Source organism: Aotus nancymaae, unplaced genomic scaffold (assembly GCF_030222135.1).
Source record: "Aotus nancymaae isolate 86718 unplaced genomic scaffold, 86718_ANA_hifiasm-v0.15.2.pri h1tg000040l, whole genome shotgun sequence".
Classification (NCBI taxonomy): Eukaryota; Metazoa; Chordata; class Mammalia; order Primates; family Aotidae; genus Aotus; species Aotus nancymaae.
In genome coordinates this window covers 57,218,678-57,237,635 of record NW_026988454.1, presented here as the reverse complement: position 1 = coordinate 57,237,635, position 18,958 = coordinate 57,218,678, and the positions used below count along the sequence as shown (strand labels likewise).

Genomic DNA, 18,958 nt, shown 5'->3' with positions numbered 1-18,958 from the left:
CATTAAATGGCTCCTTTCCAGTTTTTATGTTGCATCTTCCCTTACGTCACTTTGTTCTTTCCTGTAAACTATCTTCTTTCAGTTGGGTTCAGTGACGCCTCCTTCTGGTATCTCCTTCCATGCTTCCTCCTTTTATCCTCTGAAGCATAACTGTTTGGAAACCACATCATCAAATCTGTTTGAACTATCCAAGTAAAAGTAAACAGGTTTTGAGAGAGGGATCAATTGGTTATTTTATGTGAATGGTCTTTAGTGCATGGGTTTATTTATTCTGGCTATCTTGAGACCTTCTAAATTTAATTCCAGCTTCTCAACTATGTCAAGTGGGAAAGCTGCCAGAGAAGTTAATTTCGGGCAGTATTGTCACACCTTGCTACAACATTTTATGGATTTTCTCTTTGTTTTTGAATCTCTGCAAACTGTTTAAACAATGCCTTCTAAATGTGAAGCAAGCACCCAACACCTAATTTAGTTATATTGTTACAAGGTATTTATAATTTTCAGTTTGGCTACAGCATAATCATGTGCCTGCTGATAGATGTTGCTTATATGGACTGTATGAGACTTAAAAATTCCTTAAATTTTCATATTTAAGTTATGTAAGAAATGGGTTAGTACTGCAAATTAACACCCTTAATCATAATATTAGTTCTAAATTCTATATTGGGTATATGCCAAAAACAAGATGCCTATATTGGATCCAGAATTCATTTTAAGAAATATTTTATACAAAATTACTAATGCCATTTCTAGGTTCTTAACATGTATTTTAATATTAACATGCTTATATACTCACGTATGTACATAATATATATAAAACACAATTTATATGACATCATGTTATATTAGATTCAATTCATGCTAGGTCACAAAAATTTGTAAATATCTTTAAACAATATGGTGAATCATATTTAATCTGGGAACTCTAACACTTTTTTTTTAGTCTCAAGTAAACAATATTTTAGTGATTCACTAACCTGAAACAAGCCACCAAATGGAACAAGGAATATACTTAAAACAAAATTCAAATAAAATAGCCTTTTATTTATTCTATTTCACAGGCAATGCAAAAAGTACTCTCACAGAGAACATTCAAATTTAACTTTTTATGTTGCTCTCGCTACAGGTGTATGCCTAAACTTTCTCACTTGAAACAAATTAGATTAACAACCTCCTGTGCTAAGGACTCAATTATAAAAGAAAGGACAAAAGTTAAAAGGAAAAGGAAAGAAAAGCCAAGCCTGCTTATCAGGAGAATTTATATGACTGATGAGATAAATCTAGGACCATGTGGAGGATATTATCTGTGCCAAGAACACCTTGTTTTATCTTTAAAACAAAATATCAATGTCTCATGAAAAAGCTAATCCTTCCATGGAAAAGATAGACTAGGCTTATTTTAAAAATTTTCTGATTAAACTTAGAATAACAAAAAATAATTTGTTTAATTCTTTAGCCAAGTAGCTCTATTCTGTAAATCTGTAATGAGAACATATTGGCTGTCTCCTTCTCCTAATCTGCCTCTTCCATCGGCCTTTATTCTCTGGCCAACCTACTTGACTTCTGTCTGCCAGAAGCCAGGTTCACTGGCTGTTTTCACACCATGCTGATTCCTGACTGATATCCTAATGTCTCTTAGACAACCTACTTGACTAGCCTACTCCTCTTACTAGTGATGACCCCACACCTTTCACTTTAGATCTTTGTTAATATAAAAATATTTCCCTAAATGAATTAAATATATATAAAAAGAGGGATAGGATACTAGTGTTTCAAAACACAAACAGCTGAGGCCTCTAAAAAGAGTAAATAGTGATAATAACCAAGCAAAAGTACAACTCTGGTCCTTTCACAGATTATATATTTTTAAAACAATCTCAATAATTTTCATCCATCATGTCGTTCTGTTACTAAAGGAACTGTCCTTATGTTCCTTTCCCAGAAGAAACATCATGCAGAAGAAGAAGAAATTATTCTAAAACTCAATAATTATACTCAAGTGACTATTTTTCAGGATAATTTTGTACTCTTCTCACCAAACCATACTCTCAAATTAGTCAGAAGCACAACTTCTTAACACTCCAGCATAACATCCTGGTTTGTGAGTATATTTTTAATTGATATATACTTACTTAGGCTACTTAGTTGTCTAATTATATTTGCCAAGGAAATATTGGTTACACATTCCAGTTCGTTCTTAATGCCTCTAGGCAGTGCTGTGTGGCACAAGTGCCTAGGATCGATGTTTCTTTTCACTAGTGGCATCTTGAGATTAACCTTTATGCCAGTTCACCTGTAGGAAATAAAAAATAAATTAACAATATTCAATTTCAGCCAACACAGAATGAGACTCTACCTTTCATATTGAAAAATAAAGTACGGTTGACCCTTGAACAACATGGGTTTGAACTGTATGAGTCCACTTACAGGTGGATTTTCTTTCCCCTCTGTCTCCCCTGAGACAGCAGGACAAACCCCTCTTCTTCCTCCTCAGCCTTCTCAATGTGAAAATGACACCTCTGCTTAATGTATTTTATCTTCCTTATGGTTTTCTTAATAACATTTTCTTTTCTCTAGCTTATTTTATTGTAAGAATGCAGCATATAATACATATAACATGCAAAATATGTTAAATAACAGTTTATGTTCTTGGTAAGGCTTCTGGTCAAAGGTAGGCTCTAAGTAGTTAAAAGTTTTTAGAAAGTCAGAAGTTATACACAGATTTTCAATAATGCAGAGGGTTGGTGCCCCTAATCTCTGGGTTGTTCAAGAGCCAACTCTGTTTGCTTGTATGAAGACAATAAAAATGGAATTACCCAACTAAAAGAATCAAAATTGATTTAACTTTCAATTACTAGAATATCAACATTATATAAAACATTTTTTTAAACTTGCTTTTAATGTCAATTGCTACATGGTGAATTCAGTCATCATCACTATTCTCCTAAAAACATTGTTTTTATTTACTATAATAGGGATCTTGTTCTAGAGAGTTATTTCGAGATGTCCTAAGGTAGTAAATAAAAAGATTAAGGAAGCTGTGAGAGTAATACCAAATTTACATTCCACATAAAATGTTTCAGGTGCTCAACAGCTCAGATCAAATACTCCAAGTAGCCCTGCACCTGAAATCTCATCAGAACCTACCAGATCTTTATTTAACTGATCAAAAAGTTCAACTGTCTTTGAATCATAGGTTGCTCTCACTTTGCATGTTTCCCATATGCACAAATTCGAGTGGCTCAAGTTAAGTAACACCAGTGTCCAATACCATGATTCAAATTTCACTTACTACAGTATATTAACTGTGAGCTATTCCATTGCTCTTTTTGACTAACTGAGAGCTAATAACAAACTGATTTAATTAATCAGGATTTAGAGTAAGTGGTTTTTTTTCTCTTTGGAGACACAGCCTCACTCTGTTGCTCAGGCTGTAGTGCAGTGGTATGATCTTGGCTCACTGCAACCCCTGCCTCCTAGGTTCAAGCGGTTCTCCTGGCTTAGCCTCCTGAATAGCTAGGATTACAGGCACATGCCACCACGCCCGGCTAATTTTTATATTTTTAGGAGAGATGGGGTTTTGCCATGTTGCCCAGGCTGGTCTCAAACTTCTGAGCTCAATCTGCCTGCCTTGGCCTCCCAAACTGCTAAGATTATAGGCATGAGCCACTGCACTTGGCTTATAGTACTAATATTCAACAGGGCAAGCTCTCCTACCTTGTTCGCAAAAAACATTTATTCTTGACCCTGTGTATTTCCATGTAAATTTTTAGAATAAGATTATCAAGTCACACATCACATACACACAACACACACACACACCCCTACCTATTGAGAATTTGACTGGAGCTGTATTAAACCTATAATATTGGGAAGTACTGGTATTTATACATTTCTTTCTATCCATGAACATAATATATTGCTCCAATTATTTCAAGATTTTTTAAAGTCTCTCAATGTTTTATAGTTTTCTAAAGAGAAGTCTTATAAATCCTTATTTATTTGGATGTAGATGTTTTTATAATACTGGAAGTGATTTTAATATTTTGTTGTTGTATATATAGAAAATAAATTGATTTTTAAAGTATTGACTCTATATCCCAAGACATTCCTAATCTCTAACCTACCTGCAATTGTTTTGGATTTTTAAATGTACATATGATTGTATGTGAATAGTGACTATTTCCTCCATTCTAATTCATCTTATATCTTTTATTGCTTTTTCTTGCCTTACCACACTAGCTATAATCTTTAATACAATGTGAAATATGTATTTCATATATGTAAGGATGATGGCAAACATCCCTGTCTTTTTCTTGAACTCAAAGGGAAAAGTCTTCAACAATTCACAAGGCGTCTGTAAAAGGGTTTTTTTTGTGTGGTTACTTTGTTTTATGAACAACTTTTAATAGATTAAGGAAGTTCCTTTCTTTATTATTATTTTAATAGGTTTTTGGGGAAACAGGTGGTGCTTGGTTGCATGCGTAAGTTCTTTAGTGGTCATTTCTGAGATTCTGGTGTACCCATCACCCAAGCAATGAACACTGTATCCAATGTGTAGCCTTTTATCCCTCACCATCCTCCCACCCTTTCCCCTAAGTCCCCAAAGTCCATTGTATCATTCTCAGGTCTTTGCATTCTCATGGCTCAGTTCCCACTTCTGACTGTTTGGTTTTTAATTCTAGAGTTACTTCACTTACACTTGATTCTGTGTGTGTGTGTACACACACACACACACACACACACACACACACACACTTTTGTTTATCCGCTTGTTGATTAATGGGTATTTGGGCTGGTTCCATATTTTTGCAATTAAAAATTGTGCTGCTATAAACATGGATATGCAATTATCTTTTTTGTATAATGACTTCTTTTCCTCTGGGTAGATATCCAGTAGTAGGACTGCTGGATCAAATAGTAGATCTACTTTTAATTCTTTATTCTTTAAGGAATCTCCACACTGTTCTCCATAGTGTTTGTACTAGTTTACATTCCAACCAGCAGTGTGAAAGTGTTCCTTTTTTACCACATACACACCAATATCTATTATTTCTTAATTTTTTTTATTATGGCCATTCTTGCAGGGAGTAAAGTGGTATCACATTGTGGTTTTGATTTGCATTTCCCTGATAATTAGTGACGTTGAGCATTTTCTCATGTTTTTTGGCCACTTGTATATCTTCTTTTGAGAACTGTCCATTCATGTCCTTAGACAACTTTCTGATGAGATTTTTTTTTTTTTTTTTTTTTTTGCTGATTTGAGTTCTTTGTAGATTCTGGATATTTGTCAGATGTATAGACGGTAAAGACTTTCTCCTACTCTGTGGGTTGTCTGGTTACTCTGCTGATTATTTCTTTTGCTGTGTAAATGCTTTCTAGTTTAATTAAGTCTTATCTATTTATCTTTGTTTTTGTTGCATGTGCTTTGGGGTTCTTGGTCAGGAAGTCTTTGCCTAAGCCAATGTCTAGAAGGGTTTTTCCGATGCTATCTTCTAGAATTTGTATGTTTTTTTTCTTTTTCTTTGGTCAGAATTTCGCTCTGTTGCCCAGGGTGGAGTGCAGTGACATAATCTGAGCTCACTGCAACCTCCACCTCCCAGGTTCAAGCGATCTTCCTGCCTCAGCCTCCTGAGTAGCTGGGACTACAGGTGCATACCACCACACCTGGCTAATTTTGTATTTTTAGTAGAGATGGGGTTTTGCCATGTTGGCCAGGCTGGGTCTCGAACTCCTGACTTCACATGATCCACCTGCCTCAGTCACCATGCCTGATCTTGGGTTGATTTCTTTTTTTATAAGGTGAGAGATGAAGATCCAGTTTCATTCTTCTACGTGTAGCTTGCCGATTATCTCAGCACCATTTGTTGAACGGGGTATCCTTTCCCCAATTTATGTTTTTTGTTGTTATTGTTGAAGATCAGTTGGCTTTAAGTATCTGGCTTTATTTCTGGGTTCTCCATTCTGTTCTATTGGTCTCTGTGCCTTTTTTTTTTGAGATGGAGTTTCCCTCTTGTCACTCAGGCTGGAGTGCAGTGGTGCGATCTCAGCCTACAGCAACTTTCATCTCCTAGGTTCAAGCGATTCTCCTGCCTCAGCCTCCTGAATAGCTGGAATTACAGGTGCCTGTCAACATGCCTGGCTAATTTTTTTTTTTTTTTTTTTTAATTTTTAGTAGAGACAGGGTTTCACCATGTTGGCCAGGCTGGTCTCAAACTCCTGACCTCAGGTGATCTCCCTGCCTCGGCCTCTGAAAGTGCAGGGATTACGGGTGTGAGCCACCATGCCAGGGCTATGTGCCTATTTTCATAACAGTACCATGTTGTTTTGGTGAATATGGAGTATAGTTTGAAGTCAGGTAATGTGATGCCTCCAGATTTGTTCTTTTTGGTTAGTCTTACTTTAGCTATGCAGGCCCTTTTTTGGTTCCATATGAATTTTAGGATTGCTTTTTCTATTTCTATAAAGAATGACAGTGGTTATTTTGATGTGTGGTAGTAGAATAATGGTCTCCCAAAGCTATCCATGATCTTATTCCCCTGAATCTATAAATATGTTACATTATATTGCAAAGGGCTTAGAATTAAGGTAGCTGATGGAGTTAAGATTTTAATCAGCTGAGCTTAAAATAGGAAGATTATCTATTTTTATATATTGCTGGATTTAGTTTTGGTTTGTCATCACTTTTCGGCCTTTTAGCTAAGATCAAGTGTAGTTTTGGTTAATATAGATTTTTGCATTTACACCCATGAGAGAAAACGGTCCATTATCTTAATATAATGTCCTTGAAAATTTTTTTTGTATTAATTTCTAGATTATGGACACTAGAAATTAGTGGTCAGAAAATGTATTTTGTATCAACTTCATCCTTTTAAAATGTATTTACACTTACTTTATTGTCCAAAATAGTCAATTTTTCTAAACATTCTAGGCATACTGAAAAATAATGTATATTTTATTAGTGGCTGCAGTGGTCTACGTAGGTCCAATAGTTACATTTGCTAATGTATCTACATCTTCTATAGCTTTACTGATTTTTGTCTACTGGTCTATCATGGAGACATGTTAAGATGTCCCACTGTGACTACAGATTTGTTAAATTCTCCATATGATTTATGTATTTCATGACTATGTTATAAGGTATATTTGCGAAGTTCCACCTATCTCTAATAATAATGGTTTTTGCTTAAAAGTCTACTTTTGCAGCCATACCAGCTTTTTTGGTTGTGTTTGCATGATAGAGCTTTTCCTTTCAACCTTCTTTTATCTTTGTTTTAAACCTATCTCTTCACAGAATACAGTTAGCTGCTGCCTTTTGCTTTATTTTTCTTTAATTCAGTTAACTTTTGAAACAGGTAATTCAAAATGTAAGCTATTGGACTCTAAATTATTTTGCACCTTAAAGGAATGTGATTTTACTGGTATAATGCTAATGTTCTTTTTGCCCAAGATATTTCAGTTGCTCATATTCTCTTTTCCCTACTGCTACTTGTTCTTCAGATTTTAGCTCCAATGACAACATTCCCTGATCCCCCAGTCTCAACTAGAAGTGGTCCTCCTGTTAAAATTTTCTCACAGCAACCTGTAACTTTTCCTTATAACGCTTGTCTTAGTTTGTAATTATGTATCTTCATGATTGATTTTTCTCCTTTATTAGTCATAAAGCAGGTTTTATGTGTTTTACAGTATCCTTGGTGCCTGGTACATGCTTGGTACATAAGAAATGTTCAATATATATTTGCTGAGTAACTCAAAAATTCTTAACTCCTGTTCAAATCTCTCTCCTCAGCTGTGGATATGCACATGCAACTGACTCCTAGATATTTCTACCTGAAGTTCCATAACACTTATTAAATTCAAAATATCCAAAACTAAATTCCTTATATTTTCCTCTTCAAATCTAGGCATCATCTTTAGTTCTGCCATACCACTGCACTCTCTGTAGGGGATCAAGCCTTATTAATTCTATCCCATGAACATCTCTCATATTCTGATAATCCCTTTCTATTCTAACTGCTACTGCTTTAATTCAAACCATAGTCCTCACTTGGTTAGATTTGTGAAAACAGGTAATTCAAAATGTAAGCTGTTGGACTCAATTATTTTACATCTGCAGTCAGGTGACAGGCAGCTGTAACTTAGGCAGCTGTAACCTTTGTTTCTCTGATTATATATTTGCCTTCTTCCTTACTTACATTGTTTTGTAAACTGTTGCACATGACTAAAGGACCCCAAGGAATATCTCTTCCCTCTTTACTGCTGATCTTCATTATAGATTAACTTCCCTCTGACCTTTCTCACACAAAGACTTTGTGGCTATCACATTGTCTTAAGATGGAATGTTAAGTATACTATTTAAAATCAGAAAGGCAATAAAATAGGTGTAAAAGAAAGAAAAGCTAGGTGGAAAAGAAAATAAACTGTAACTAATTATTGTAACTCAGAAACCAGCCTTTTATTAAAATAAATGTTGTAATCCTATTAAATTTCTGTTTTCCTCCTATACAAGTATCACAGGATCCTTAGGGTGTCGCATTTCCAGCTGGAAACCTCTGTGGCCAGTGGCACCTGTGCTAGAGTTTTGCTCAGGGCCGCTGGGCTTGTTCTGCCCGCTTGGCCTGGCAGGCTACACTTGGCTCACACTTACCAGCCTGGATCCCATACCTGCCAAGGGCGAGAAAGGCACGGAGTAGCAAAGATGTGTGAGCAAGCACAGGGTCTGGCCACTAAGCATAGCCAAACACACTGGCTGCAGTGGGGCAGGTAGCTCCAGGTGCTGGCACAGGTGTTGGCTCCCTGAGAGGCTACAGCTGGACTAGATGTACCACAAGTGGCACCCAGACGCTTGGAAACACCAGGAACTGCAGAGCCCCAAAGAGGGTGTCACACTCTTGGCTTAGAAAGTTCCTAGGTCTGGGCTCTCTGAAGGACCACAGTTCTTCTCCTTCTCTCTTCTCCTTATCACCTGCAACATGGTGAGTCGGGGGCATGTTTCAGCTCTGTGTTATAGCTCTTCCAGTCCTGCCATTTAGCAGGTCCTGAGTTCTTGTCCCACATCTGGGAAGAATGAAGTATGCAGACAACTGGAGGGTGAATAAGGCAGAGGAGCTTCACTGAGCAACAGAACAGCTCTCAGGAGACCCAAAGTAGGTAGCTCCTTTCCACAGGCAGGTCGTCCCGATAAGTGTCCAGCTCTCAGCAGGCAAGAGACCAGCTGAGTGAGTAGCTCTTATTCATAGGGAGGTTGTCCCAATGAGTTGAGGAGATCCAGAGTGGGTAGCTCCTTCCTGCAGCTGGTAGTCCCAACATGTGTGTGAATCTGACTGAGTCTGCAGTTTTTATGGTCTCAGAAGGGAGGAATTGTGTGCTGATTGGTCCAAAGGCAGCCATGGTGGGCTCGGGAAAAGCACCAAGTTCTCACCCTGGTCCACAGAACTGAGTGCCCAGCCCCCAGGCTTCAGGCCTTCCCTGGCTTGAAGATGTGGTTTCAACTGGGACTGCCCCTTTTACCCAAGAGCCTGTCTGCCTCCTGCCACCATCAACATGCTATCTATGGCGCCCAGGTTGTTCATGCTGAGGGATGCCTGTGGGCCTGAGCCCAGCTGCCCTCAGCCCCACTTTGGTCTTCCTCCCATGCTCATAGGTGCCCAAAGTCTGAAGGGGGCCAAGGTGGCATGCGCTGGTGTGTCAGCACAGCCTTGAGCGCATGCATACCCAGTCAGGTTGTTACAGCACCCAGGCTTAGCCACGACTTTGCTCCACCCTGAAGTAGGTGCCAGGATGGGGGAGAGGCCAGGGAGTGGGAGCAGGCACTTGCAAGCCTGCAGGGGCAAGGAGGCTTCCCAGGCCCCCAAGAGCACAGGGATGCCCAGGTCCAGCGCTGCAGCTGGGGAGCTGCAGTGGCACCCAGGATCACAGGGCGCCCATCCCACAAACTTGGTAGGGCCCCCTGTTCCCAGCCCTGACTGCTCCTCCCTGGTTGCAGCTGGCATCTTTGCAGCAGCAGCTACATATGAGCTCCGGCTGCCATCATAAGCAAAACCTTAACTTTTAACTTCAGAGCACTGATCCCTGTGTCTCCTGGATGGCTATTTGTGCTTTTTGCTTGAACAAACTCTTTAAAGTGGATTCTGATCCTTTCAATTATCTCAGGTTGACAGTAGACTGTCTTGCTCCAGTCTTTTATTTTTTCTCCCTGCCATTCCATCTATACTACCACTTCCACCAATTCAATCCATCCCACATCACTGCTTTAAGAATACAGCAGGTCCCTCCACCTCCAATCCATGGAGGATACATTCCAAGACCTCCAGTGGATGCCTGAAATCACAAATAGTACTGAGACCTATACATACTGTCTGTTCCTATGCACACCTGTAACATTTAACTTATAAATTAGACACAGTAAGAGAATCCAATAACAACAGAACAATAATAATAATATACTATAATAAAAGTTACATGAATGCTCTCTCTCAAAACATCTAATTGTACTTGTGAAATAGTTATTTGGTTGGTTTTCCACCCAATTTTCTGGGCTACAACTTCTAAAATCCTTAGAATGTCCAAAGTGTTACTTTTTTGTAGGATGGGGGCTGGTCACCTGAAAGATTAGAGGGTTGGAACTTTCAGCCCCATCCCCTTATCATCCAGGGACGGGATATAGGCTCAACATTATCATCAATGGCCAGAGGTTTACTCAATCATGTCTATGTAATGAAGCCTCCCTGAACACTCAAAAGGATGGGTTTGGAGAGCTTCCAGAGAGTTAAACACATGAAGGTTCCTGGAAATTGGCATGTCCTGGAAAGCCACGGATGCTCCATGTCCCTTCCCCTATACCTTGCCCTATGCATCCTCCTTATCCGTGTTCTCTGTGATATCCTTTATAATTAATTGGTAAATGTAAGTGCTTCCCTGAGTTCTCTGAGCCACTCCAGTATATTAATCGAACCCAAAGGGGGAGTCATAGGAACCCAACTTGAAATGGGTAGGTCAGAAGTTCTAGAGGCCTGAACTTGCAAAGAATGAGAGGGGGACTATTGTATTATAAAAATTTTGAATCTGGTAATGTCATTCTGCAAAATCAAATCCTTCTTTGATTCCTTGTTGTCAATGAAGTCCAAACATAATATACACGGTTTTTCAAGATTTAGCCTCCCCTCCTTACTTCTACCTTCATTTCTCACTATACTCCTACATTATACTCTAATTATTTTGAATACATCTTGCTGCAGGACTACTGCCTTTTCTCATGCTGCTCTCTGCCTGGAATGTATTTCACTTTTTTATCCTCATAAAGAATACATAATTGTTCAAGACTAGACTCAGGCAGCAACTCTTTTCTGAAGACTAACTAAATCCCCCAGGCCGATATAACCATCTACTCTTTGATACCCTCAACTTTGATCCACATGTGCATCTACCTAATTACTACCAATTATACTTTACTATACTGTACTTATTTGTTTACACATCCATGCCTGAATGTCAGCTTTTAGAAGGCAAAAATCTTGCCTTACTCAACTTGTATCTCCAAGATCTAGAAAACAGATGTTCAACAGTTAATCAATATATACATGGAAGAAATAATAAAATCATGAGCTTTAAGGAAGCCAAAAAAGAAAAATTAGTTAGGTTACTGTGGGAAGACAGACACACATACACTTTTCCAAAGCAACTACTTAATCATGATTCTAAGGAGCTGCCTTTTTGTGTGTGCAAGGAAAAGAAATACATTTGAGAAAAATCCTATCTTACAATTGTATTGTGAAATCATAGGCTTGCTTGTTTCACTCTCCCAAGAAAAAGCATGGATGGATCATATCTTATTCATTTCTTCATCTTTATGGACTAGCTCAGAGTTCTAGGGTATAGCAATCACACAAATTTTGATGAAAGGAATGTACAGCATACAAAGTAGTTTTGAAATATCCAAATCTCAAAAGAAAAATGGCTTTCATTGTGATTAAAATAGTGCCTTTAGGTACAATGCAAAAGCTTTTTAGAGAGAAAATCTTTCTTTTTACTTCAGTTTCAACAACAGATTCATTTTCTTACTTCTCTGCCTTATTCCCTGATTTCTAATGTCATTTATCTAACTCAACTATCAAAGTCTTAGTGGCCAAAAGTAAAATAAAGCCTAATAACTTTACCTCCTAAATCCTGAGAAAAACTGCCTGATTCCCATTTTAGAGCAATCCTAAATCCCATCTTTTTCATGGGATATTTTGTCAGACTAGAAAATAATTTTTTTAAAAAATCAAGAAAACAAAAGAAACTCTAAATGCTAAAATATGATTTAATTATCAAGCAAATATAAAATCAAATTTATCTCAGTATTTTTAATATTGCAAATGATACACTGTTTAAGAAAACATTGCATAGAATGAACCAACTACATATAATTTAACATCTTTTTTTTTTTCAGACGGAGTCTCACTCTATCACCCAGGCTGAAGTGCAGTGGCGCAATCTGGGCTCACTGCAACCTCTGCCTCCCAGAATTTAACATCTTTTAATCCATCTGTACCTAACTTGCTTAATAAGGGGCAACTCTTTTATTAAAAAGAGCTAAATTATACTGTGCTATAACATAAAATAACCAAATTTTTGAATTTCCCGACTATTATAACACATGTAGTTCTAAGAGTAATTTGGTTTCCCAATGATGTTAAAAAACAAACAAAAAAAAGCAATTCCTAGGTTTCTTTGCACATTTTCCTGTGTTCTTATCAATTAAACTGTTATATACTGAAGCAAAAATCAATAGATTGCTAGAGTACATAAACTAAAGAATATATCCCTCAAAAAGAAAGATTTTAAAATAATGTTTAAGAAAAAAAACAGCTAAAATCTCAATAATCTGTTTTTAATTTAAAAAAAAACCTTTTTCATGGGTATGCTTTTAAATTCTGATATAGATTTTTACATTTAAAATAAAATGAGCTACAATACTGTTGATAAGCTATCACGATATCTTATATTGAAAGCCCTCTTTTAGGAGGGCAAGGAAAATGAAACTACTGAAATCCAACCATAGCAAAATGTTTGACAGAATTCTAAATTAAAAGTTTATTTTGGTGACTACTGCTAATATTAATAATATATTCTGTTAGTTTAAGAATGCCTTCTCTTGATTCAAAATGAGGCACATATATGTATAAGCAACATATAAAGTATTAAAAATAACCCAAGTTCAGATGTCATAATGATTTTACGAATTTAGAAAACAGAAAATATACTAAGTTCTGATTTCAGAACTCAAAAAATGGCCAGTAAAGTTTATTTAACATGTTTAAATGACTCCTTGTAGTTAACAATTGAGAGAAAAATAAAATAGCTGCTTATTTTACTATGTCCCCAAAATAATTATATGGATAGTTAATAATTGCTTTATGAGTTATATAAAGAACATAAGAATTACAAGTATTTTATTATCAATGACAAGCAATTAATTCTTTACATTCATGATCAATGAAATAATTTATAATCATGTAAAATGTTTCAGTATTTTATAAATGACATCAATATTAACTTAAAAAATTGTGTTATAGAAATATAATTTTCAATTTTCATAATATAGTGTTAAATTCTTACTTATTTAAACTAAAAGATTATATTATGTGACCTAAAGGAACAGGTTAAAATAAGGACTCTAACAAAAACAATTTCAGTATTTCAAATACATTAAGAATTTTGGGGAGAGCAAATACTTATTAAGAAATGTTCTCCCTTCCTCAGAATAGAAGCCACTTAATTATGCATAATAGGCCAGTTAAATCTGAGTATAAGAATGTTTAAACAGAGCTTTGCTCTTCACAGAAATAATTTTCCTAATAAACTTCCATGCCAATGACAAAATACTTTATAATTGTGACAGATACAATTAAATATAAAAATTTGAAATAAGAATGCATGAGCTGTACATTAAAAAATACATTATATCTAATTTTAAACCATATTTCAATTATGTAAAACCACAGGTTTTAACGGTGATTTAATATAAAATATATTTAAAATGTTATTGTTTAGAAATGTATCAGAAACAGAATTTTATAACTTACCTTTTCCCTAAATCTACAATGCATATTATCTCAAACTGTTTCATTATTGTAAACTAAAAAACTGAAGTTAAAAATAACTCCACTTACCAATGAAATAGAAGCTTGCACTTCTTGTGCAAAAGAACCTCACAAATATATAAAAATAATAAATTTCCCCTTTGTTGTGAGTAGCAAACTTTAAAACTACTCACTACTTATGAATTTCTAAAGGAGATTCACAGGAAAATGACAAAACCAATGTAGGTACGCACAGGACTAAAGAACTATTCATCATGCTGAATATCGCCAGTCATTTGCTCTGAGGTACTCTGGCTCTTGCTTTAAAAAAATTGCCCTAAAACAATGCTATCTTTACCAAAAATAAATATATAGATAAATAATTATGTCACCTGAAGTCACAACAGCAAAGCCTTAAATTTTGATAGGCTACTAAGGTTGAAAATAATACACTGCTACGCAAACTAAAGTAAAAAGGAAATGAAGAAATAAGCTACATACTCAGCAATTCGTAACACCAATATTTTTGATAGAGTCAAGAAAATACTAATTTTTAAATAGTTATATTTGTAGACATACATTAAATCACAATATTAATCACAATTCTGAGTGAACTTAAAAAACTTGTAAAATCACCTCTTTCTGTTATGTTTAAGTTTTAGCTACATCCTCACCTTTCTACTGTTTCTTACCATCAGAGATGAAAGAAAATTAAGAAAAAGTGTTAAGTATATTATTATCTTAGTTCTATTTTCCAATTTGGACATGGAAATGCTATGCCAAATCAAATCAGTGAGAAAAATAAACTTACAACAGAGAAAGAAGGCAAAGATGCATAGGCAAAGATTCATTTCATTAGCAAAGATATGCTAATGAAATAATAAACAGTATTGGACACCTATAGAGTGGAAAGAAGACTGACTCAGTACAGTTAGTAATAAAATCCACTGAATAGTTTCTTATGTAATTCAAAAGAAAATCTGTATTTCTTTTAAATTAATATAACCACTACTGAAAACTTACCTGACAAATCATTATACAAGCATAATATTGCACCAAGGTTATTATTGCTATTTTTCCTTCTGAGACAAGGTCTTGTTCTGTCAGCCAAACTGGTATGCAGTGGCATGATCACAGCTCACTGCAGCTTCGACCTCCCTGGCTCAAGCCATCCTCCCACCCTCATTCTCCCAAGCAGCTGGGACTACTACACCACATCTTGCTAATTTTTTAATTTTGTTGAAGAGATGAGGTTTTGCCATGTTGCCCAGGCTGTACTCAAACTCCTGGGCTCAAGTAATCCTCCTGCCTTAGCCTTCCAAAGTGCTAGGATTGTAGACATGAGTCACCGCACTCAACCACCACGTTTATTTTTAGTGGTTTAAAAGATGCTAAAATTGAAGTTTGAGGTATCTAAACCACAAATGCAGAATCAATCTACTTAAAAAACAAGACTGTGTTCTTCATATTAAAAATATTTATAAAAACAATATATACCTATCAAATATGTTGTACTTTATATGAAAAATGGCAGTACTGACACATTGGCATCCATTCATTCATCTAACCATCCACTTACTGAACATCAGTGAAGCAAGTACTGTGTGCCAAGTGCTAAAGATAAAGGAGTGAGCAAAAGCAAACAATCCCCCACATATTTGCTAGAATCTAGCATCTAATTACACTTATAAGTGTAATGGAGTAAAAGTACGGGGCACTATAAAGCAACCTGTTTCCTTAAGGAAATGATATTTAAATTAAGAACAAAAGGATTATTAGCTAAGCTAGAGAAACTGAAGCATCCGCGTGTGCGTTTTCATTCTTAGAATTCAAGGCAGACAGGGAATAACAATGAGAGCAGGCCAACACGGGTTGAAGTGCAATGAGAGACACTAGGGTTAGCAGGGGGTCAGATTAGGTAGGACCTTGAAGGTCGTATTGATGATTTTCTATGTTGTTCTAATGGAAAACCTTTGAAGGGTTTTAAGCAAAGGAGTGCCAAGATCAGAAATGATTGACTATTCATTCTAATTGCTCTATGGAGACTTGGGCGGTGGGGAATGGCAGAATAAATGCAGGTGGACCAGACAGAAGATGAATGAAGTAGTCCAGTGACAGAGATGGCAGTCACTTGGACTAGACAACAGTGATACAGAAGCATGTCAACTCAAGACATATCCTGGAGGTAGAAAGAAACAGAACTGAAGATTGATTAGATTACCAGAAGGGGTGAAGCCCAAGTTCTTGGCTTAAGAAACTTTCTATAAGCAGCCAAAAACTGAAAATTATTTCTAAAGCAGATCAATTATATTAATATATGACCCCCTCCGTCCACAAAGGATTAGGAAAAGATTTATGACTAACTGTAGTAATACGTACAACAGTAACTGGGCTCATGGAGAGAGTAATTTAATGATATTTGGGATGGGGTACTGGGAGAATGATGAGTTTTAAAGCCAAAATTAATTGAGAAAGCAAGACAACATTTAGTGGGTTTTTTTCCTTCTCTTATTTTTTTCCTTGTATTTTATTACTCTACATGGCATATGCCCACTTTACCAATTTCAGTCTCAAGGAGAAATCTTAGATTTACTTAAGCGCTTTGTTCCCCTACATCGTTGCCATTCTCTATGCCTTGTAACTTCAGTCCACCTGACTTCTAGACTAGAGAGCCAGGATAAAACCATATTCCTAGCATTTCACCTTCCAATGCCCCATAATTCATATGAAATGTCGAGTCATCTTCTTTCTGTAGGAGACAGCATGGCAGGGGGGGACTCTGTCAAAAAGGAAGGAGGGAAGGGAGAAAGGGAGGGAGGGAGGGAGGGAGGAAAGGAGAATGGATCTTAACCTGGAGGAGACATTAAAAAACCAACTAATTCATATCCCATTTTTGTAGATTAGCAGATTTACCTGAAAGGTAAGAAACTTCTCTAAGTTCACAAAATTAATGGCAGAGATGAGACTAGATTTTGTTTCCAGATTTTGCATCTACTGCTTGCTCTATTTTTGTCAGTATATAAAATTTAACTTTTTATTTCAAGTATAAGGGGTACAGGTGATTTTTGGGTACATGGATAAGTGATTTAGTAGTGATTTCTGGGATTATGGTGCACCCATCACCCGAGCAGTGTACACTGTACCAAATATGTAGTCTTTTATCCCTCAGCCCCCTCCTACCCTCTTAATCTGTTACTTTTTAAAATTATTATTATTATTACTTTAGTAGAGAAGGGGGTCTCCCTATGTTGTCTGCCCAGACTGGTCTCAAACTCTTGAGCTCAAGCAATACTCCTGCCTCAGCCTCCCAAAGTGCTGGGTTTACAGGTGTGAGCTACCATGCCCTTTCCTATTACTGTTTTTAAATCCATTTTGTATTCTTGACAAATCGGCCTCCCAAATTTCACATTACCCTAAAAGATTTTCCATGGTATTTTGAAGCTCCAAATAATAAATAATGTTCCCCAATTCCCAGATGACTACTTTCTTCACTAAATATTTACAGATTACATATTATGATTAAAACATAGAAAGTAAAAGAAATAGAAAAGAAGTAAAATAGCCTTACCACCCAGAAGCTTACAAAATAATCAGGAAGCAAAAATATGTAACAAAAAATGCAAAACAATAAAAAGGAACATATAGCTAAGGTCTAAAGTAGGCTAAGATAAAGTGTTATGTATGTAGAGAGAATGAAATCAAAACAAGCTAAAGGGGTTAAAGGAAGACAGTATTTATTTAGACCTGTGCTGTCCAATGCATTAACTGCTAGCCACAGGTGGCTAAATTAAAACGAAGTAAATAATTTAAAAATCAGTTCCTCAGTCACACTAGCCACATTTCAAGTGCTCAACAGCCATACTTGACAGGATAGTTACAGAACACTACCTTTACTGCAGAAAGTTCTATTGGGCAGCAGTGACATCCATGATGAATAAAATGGCATGGAGAGAGGATATTTTAAGTCGAGAATTAGAGAGGAAAAATAAAGACACTTGCTTGAAAGGAAAACAGAAGTAGGAATAAAATATTTTTTAAAAAGCAATTGAATTGAAGATTCTGAACTTTGGTAGTCAATGAGGAACAAATAAGTCTTCTGAAAAAAAAGTAAAAGGGCCGGGCATAGTGGCTCACACCTGTAATCCCAGCACTTTGAGAGGTTCAGGCAGGCAGATCACCTGAGGTCAGGAGTTGGAGATCAGCCTGGCTAACATGGTGAAACCCCATTTCTATCAAAAATACAAAAAATTGGCCGGGTGTGGTAGTGTATGCCTGTAATCCGTTACTCAGGAGGCTGAGGCAGGAGAATCGCTTGAACCCAGGAGGCGGAAGCTGCAGTGAGCTGAGATGGCACCATTGCACTCCAGCTTGGGCAACAAGAGTGAAATTCTGTCTCAAAAAAAAAAAGAAAAAGAAAAAAAAAGGAGTAAAAGATGACAAACATTTGATCTTAAAAAAGAGATTTTAATGTGTATTATTGAGTAAACGTGGAATGACTAGAGAGAGTAAACCACTGGGTCATAGGGCATATATACATATACATATATAGAGCTTTAGTAAATACTGTCAAATAATTTTGGAAGTGAACTAATTTATACCCCCATCAGCAACTTATGAGAGTTCCAGTTGTTTGACATTCTTGGTAACACTTGCCTGAAGATCCAGGCAAGACTAATCACGTTTCATTCTAAAGTTTCATCTAGTCTTCTAAAATTTTTAATTTCCAAAACCTTTGGTTGTTAAATAATTATAATATTAAATGTATTACTCTTGATTTAATCCTTTATAGGAAATAAACAATATGGAGCTAAGACATCCTATATGTTATAAAAACAGTATTTCCTATATTCTATAATGTAAGAATTCTATAAACTCAAGAATTCCAAGACTGGTCT

At 36.3% G+C, this 18,958-nt stretch overlaps 1 protein-coding gene across 6 annotated transcripts in view; it reads right to left on the bottom strand.

The window, feature by feature from the left end:
* The window catches only part of WASF1 (WASP family member 1), a 134,626-nt gene that overhangs the window by 25,310 nt on the left and 90,358 nt on the right, over positions 1 to 18,958 (bottom strand). For all 6 annotated transcript variants that reach the window (XM_064360780.1, XM_012438421.2, XM_012438420.2 and 3 more), the window contains exon 2: positions 2,133 to 2,293. In XM_064360780.1, the coding sequence (XP_064216850.1) occupies positions 2,133 to 2,265 (133 nt within the window). In that variant the 5' untranslated portion in view covers positions 2,266 to 2,293. The remainder of the gene's footprint in view (positions 1 to 2,132; positions 2,294 to 18,958) is intronic.